Below are 6,000 nucleotides of genomic sequence, written 5' to 3'. Positions count from 1 at the left end.
AAAGCATCCTTAAGGGCCCACAGAATTACTGATACTAGCATCCTTAAATTTTTTATTTTTGCTTTAAGTAAGGCAATTCAAAGATAACAGGCAAAAGTTGAGCAAATGTTTCAGAAACATTTATATTTTTGTATGAAATGGGATATGAAATTTTAATAAAATTCTTGGCTATAGCCAAACCTTATAAGGTTTGAAATCTTTGAGCACCAGTTTAAAAGGAAACATTTCAAACTATAAAGGTAAATCAATCAGTATGCACTTTATTTCAAGCCAAGGTTTTACATTAAGACCAACAAACTAAGTGTGGGCAAACTGCTGATTTCACATTTGAGCAATTACACGGTTTCTATTTAGGTTCTGAAAAAATAGTTTGTTGCCATTACATAAAACTTTTTTAACCTGAAACCACCTGGAGGTATTTTAAAGTGTATCCTAAGGGTGTTGACAGAGGAAATGTACAGTGCTATGGAAATATACACAACTCATGACCACAGTGTAGATCTATTCATGGTGAATAGGTAATGTTCATCTGTTCTCCAAAGGTAGTGAAAAATATTAAGTCATCAAATAAATGCTCAGAATTACCAACAAACAGTTAAAAACGACCAGGATCCAAACAGGTTATTTATATCATATTTATCTATAAAGAAGTGACAAGACTAAAAAACACATTGAAAACCAGTGTTTTAAACTTTGAATGTGGGATTTAAAAATATTCCGTTAACTTGAGATTGCAATAATTTTTTTTTAACCAAATAGCTATTGACTAGCAATTCTGATATAATTTATAGCCGCAATATTCCTAAAAGGAATATCTACATACTATGGCCTATCAAATATAATCTGCATTTTGCAAATCAATATAAAACTTCATCCATCATTTATACATTTTATACTTATATACTTTTTTTAAAATTAGATTTTTATTGCTAAGTGAATTTAGAATTCAAATTAAATTTGGAAACCTAATATAATGCTCTTCATAACTTTCTCTCCATCCTTTTTATTTTTTTAAACACTGGAAGCAAATGATTATGAAAATGAGACTGCAACTTAAGGCATTTTAAAAGGAAAAATAATTAGGTGCCATTTGGCATTTTATTTCAAAAGCATATTTTGTCCCACTTTTTTCACTAGCAAGAGACTAAAACACAAACTTTTCCCATAAAAGTAGTCCATATGACTACAGTAATCAGAACACAAAAAAGGGTTTGTCGGCATTGCTTAGATATTTAAAACAAGGGTAACACTTTCCCATTCACCTAAAAGAAAAATACTTTTGATTACCAGTTTATAAACATCAGATTCACTGGCCATGTTAAAAGGTCCAGCAGTAGGATGTTAATTCAGCAACACTTGAGAATGAATATATATATATATACCTGAATACATGTGTATATATATATTCATTTTATACATGTATAGTCAATGTATTCAATAGGCATTCCCTCAAAATTAATTCATACTTAATTGCCAGTTTTAATAAACACTTGTTCACAGATCATCCATTTGTCTTATACGAAGTTAGGCAATATCAAATGTTCTGTTATGGTCTCCATCTTCTTCGGAATCATCCTCTGAAGCTGTTGGAAAAAAACAGGATGATCAAGAATGATTTTAAGGGGGAGGAGAATGGAAGTGTAAATATGAAGCCAGAACAGCAATGACTTGTAAAATAAAAATCCCAATTTAGTATACTGTTTGGTCAAAATGGTAAGTTATCATGACAGGGTTAGGGTGGTTTGACTGTGGGTGATGCCCATCCACAACGTCCCCACCCTCACATCTTTTTGTTGTTAGTTTTTATAAAAATGAAAATGCTTAAAAATGTGTTCAACAACGTCTTCTAAGAAGTTTCTGAGATCAATTTGTGTTTATAGTAGCTAATGATATATATACACTAGCTACTACAGAAAAAGTGAACTTAAGTGCTCTCACGCACCCGAGTAGAATCTGGCTTATTACTGCTGCATATGTTTGATGCATCCAATGAGAATGAAAAAAAATGTACATAGAATAATAGGTTATGGGTGTTCTTGCAATTTACATCAAAGCTATGTCTATACAATGCCAAGAAAAAGCTCTATTTAGTCAAAAAAGCTTTATACAGACACAGCCTAAGTTAAAATAATTGGGCTTAGTAAAAACACTTTTTTTATTCCTATGCCTCCACATTGTCAAAAATTTACCACTTTTGCAATATTTCTGACCTCAATTCATTTTAGAGTCATTAGTGGCTCACGAGTTTAATATAAAATATCCTGGAATGTCTTTAGAAAGGACATAATAAATAAAACTATGTATTCTGTTAACTGTTCTGCATGTGAAGGAAAATGGAAGTTCATTAAAATAAACATCTATCCAGCATCTCCCCTATTATCAAGGGCAGAAAGGTTAAATGTATATTCTTCTTGTATTAATATTGGAAAACTGAAGAGCATCAAGCAAACAGAATCAATGAGAAAATTATTCTACACATTATAGATGAAACTTGAGTCTCCATATTTCAGTATGTTTATCTTGCAGAAATCTTAAATCCATTTTAAATAAATGATATCAAGCATATACTTAGCTCATGAATGGGTAAATCCTACAGTTAAGTTTTATGCTATATCATGGAGAAATATCAAACTAAAAATAAAATAGCTTTTCAGAGAATTCATCATGTTTTTCTATTTGATTAACTCCACGAGAAGAAAATTCTGTCAGAACCAATTTTCGGAATATATTAATACTCTGGTACTTAGGAGTTAACTTGTAGCACCCACAACATCTTTCACTCGCAGTTGAGTTTGGGTATATTTGTCCTCCGTCTTTTTCCATCTCTCTCACGTGTTGCAAGTTTAGAAAACTTAAATTCTACATAAGAACGTTAGTTTTTAAAAAACAAGCAATCTGGGGAAAATGTACACTGAAACAAATTATCATCATCACATCTGACAAAGCATAAATTATAATTTACAAAAAAAAAGGAGGTCTTTGTAGACCACTGAGTCCTTTATATACCATTTTCACACATACTAAAATTGTGAAAATGCATTATGTGGTTGTACCTCTAATCCTTTTAAAACTTAAAAATAGTACAGGCTTAATGACAAAAATCCATGTCTTAGAATATTCAAGGAATTAAAAGGTTCTTATGAGGACTAAGTCCTTCTCAAACCTTACTTCAAAGGATGCTGAGCTATCGCTACAGGCACAAATGTTATGCACACTACAGATAACACTCCGAGTATTTTGAAGATGAGTATAAAGGTAATCAATTGGAGAATACATATTTAAAAACACTTTAAAGAGTGTACTGGAATCTGATCATGGGGAGCCAGTTGCTTTGGGAGAAAAAGTACAATAGGTAGGGTAATCTTGGATTCCTAAGAACTCTTTCAGAGCCACCAATATCTGAGCCCACCTGGTATGAAACAACCCGGAGGTTGGAGGACTTTGAGACGAGGCTAAGCTGTGCAGATGCCTGTAAAGATTTGCGCATTAAGTGCCTTCACATAAGAGCCCAGGCAGAAGTCCTAATGATGGAACGCAATCTTAAGAGACTGGAGCTGCTGGCAGAGCTGGCTGCCTATTAAAGGTCCATGAGGACCCGAACAAGGAGCAAAAAAACACCAAAAAACAAAAAAACTATGGCTTCTGTTATGGACTCAGAATTAGGACTCTCATCCCTATTTTCCTAGCCCTATATATAAACTAAGGGAAAACCTTTTATGATCCAACAAAGCTGAATAACAAGCAAAATTTCATACACACAAAAAATTTAACATATTAAGAAGTGTGGTTTGATTAGTAGTTAAATGTCTTCTTTTTGATTGAGTGTTAAAATTAAAGTGATCAAAAATAAATTTTTATTTAAAATAAAAATACTGGTGATTAAAATTACATCCTTAGGTATCTTAATATAATTTTTAAAAAATATGCTTTCAAAAAACTAATGTCAGTTGTCCAACTCGTTTTTCCCAAATCGATTATTTTGGTATTATTAAACCTATAAATGAAGCTCTAATTTGGTAGAAAAAGTATATACTTAGGTTTTGCTCTGTGGGTTTAATTTGCAAAAGTAAATTTAACAAGTCTGGGGAGGGGAAATGCCACCTACTTTCGAGATCTTCCATATGTGCCTGAAGAGTTCTTGCAAGGTTAATAAACTAGAAACAATGCAGAAAGAAATACAGTAGTTTAAATGTTGCAAATGGATCTAAAGAGAGAATCAGTATAGGAGAGTCATTTCTACTTAAAAAGTCAAACACCATTTTAAGCCTTTAAATAGGGGTCTTTCTCCCCCACATCAAAAATTACAAGCTTAAGGATATTATCTTTTAAATGTCTTACATAATCATTACTAGTCATATAGAATTCATGTACAATCAGGTAGAAAATGAGAGCAGATACAATAAAATAATTTTATCCAATGGTATTCTGTCTTCTTGCATAAATATAACACTTGAAAAAATTATGGAGAAAAAAAATAAACATCTTTGCAACTTGGACCCAAATGAATTCAATTCTAGTGGTCAATTTAAAAAATAAAATAAAAACAAGAATCAATATTTTCCTGCCTAAATTTGGTATCTGTAGAAGTATTACATTTAATTCTGTACTTTTACAAAAAAATCATAAAAATGACTTCCACTTTAATATTAACTTGTCTATACCTTTTACAAAGGCAGGAATTCAAAACATATTATTATATGCTTTATATGGTTTATTCATGCTGGAGAGATACATCACCTTTTTAGAAATCATTTTATAGCATTAACTAAATTTAGGTACTACGATTTCTAAAGTATTTAGAAGTCAAGAGACCTTTGCTCAAATTCTGAATGCTCTTGATAGTTCGTTCTCTTTTCTCTCAATGATATAATCGGTCAATTGGCTCCAAGGAATAATAGCCACATGATTACAGAAAAATGTTTTACCAATTTAGAAGTAGTATTACATACACTGAATTGGTGATCTGATAATTTTCAAAATAAAAGAGAAACATTACACCTCACCATAAACGCCACTAAATTTTTATCACCGAAGTGAACATTTACATAAAAAATAGTTTGAAAGGATATGTTTATGAACACATTTCAAGATATGAAGTGTTCAGAATGCCACAGTAATGAAATGTAGACCGTAGCCCCTGCTACACAAAATAGGCAAGGCAGCAAAGTATAAATTTCCTCTGGTACACTGAGGCAAACAGTATCATTTACTTATAAATACAACAAACAGCTAGCCTAAGTGTTAAGATAATCGTGTACAGAGTATACACCAAATAGCCCATATCTTAAGTAGTTTATACTATGAACACTTAAAAATTATTACCTGGTAATCATTTTACAGGACAGTAACAAATAAACTGAAGTTAATTTCCTAAACTCTTTTGGTTTTTGGAGTTCAATTTCAGGTTTGTAAGTTATAATACGGAGTAGTTTTTTTAATTAAGGAAAGCATTTTATCTTTGTGTTTCTAGTTCTGTCCCTGTTTTTCAATGAAATATATTCCAATTACCTTCAAGAGCTAGAAAATTACTTCTTTAAAATAGCTTTATGAGAAAATTAGGCTGCTTGATATAGAAGTAAGGAAGACAGTAATTTCTATTAAATCTATAATACCTTTATTTTTAAGAAACATTGTAATATAAGAACTCCCCAAAGGAAATAGAATGTGAAGATATAATCTGCTTTCCAAAGCAAACATTTGCTGCATCACACCCTCCCTTCTCCCCCACTCCAACATTACTTACTCGGACACGTGTGCTTGGTTCATTTGTATTTCCCATCATATCAGAAAAGCTTTGTTCGCACAAGTGCAATAACACAACTAGGTAGAGACCAGAGCTGATAAACTCATACTCAGCCTTCAATAGAGAAGGAAACAAGAGAAAAAGAAGAATATGGAGAATGAAAAATTAGTAGACTTGAGATTGATATTATACTGATAAACTAGAGGAAATGTATCCATATCCAGTTCCTAGGAAGAGATATGGTGCCATCTACTAAA

At 31.7% G+C, this 6,000-nt stretch overlaps 1 protein-coding gene across 6 annotated transcripts in view; it reads right to left on the bottom strand.

The window, feature by feature from the left end:
- Positions 1-234: 234 nt before the first annotated feature.
- Positions 235-6,000, bottom strand: part of MARCHF7 (membrane associated ring-CH-type finger 7) — a 54,984-nt gene continuing 49,218 nt past the window's right edge. For 3 of the 6 annotated variants that reach the window (XR_015553203.1, XM_087435278.1, XM_004428281.3), the window contains exons 8-10: positions 5,744-5,857; positions 4,106-4,154; positions 235-1,583 (exon numbers count right to left, since the gene is read on the bottom strand). Coding sequence is in view for 4 of the 6 variants with exons in the window: in XM_087435278.1 (XP_087291404.1) it covers positions 1,525-1,583; positions 4,106-4,154; positions 5,744-5,857 (222 nt within the window). In the remaining 2 variants the exon portion in view is untranslated. The remainder of the gene's footprint in view (positions 1,584-4,105; positions 4,155-5,743; positions 5,858-6,000) is intronic. The other 3 variants (XR_015553204.1, XM_087435279.1, XM_087435280.1) reach the window with 2 other exon arrangements.

Source organism: Ceratotherium simum, chromosome 9 (genome assembly GCF_057802395.1).
Source record: "Ceratotherium simum simum isolate JZ-2026a chromosome 9, ASM5780239v1, whole genome shotgun sequence".
NCBI classification, from domain to species: domain Eukaryota; kingdom Metazoa; phylum Chordata; class Mammalia; order Perissodactyla; family Rhinocerotidae; genus Ceratotherium; species Ceratotherium simum.
This window is presented reverse-complemented; position numbering and strand designations above follow the sequence as displayed.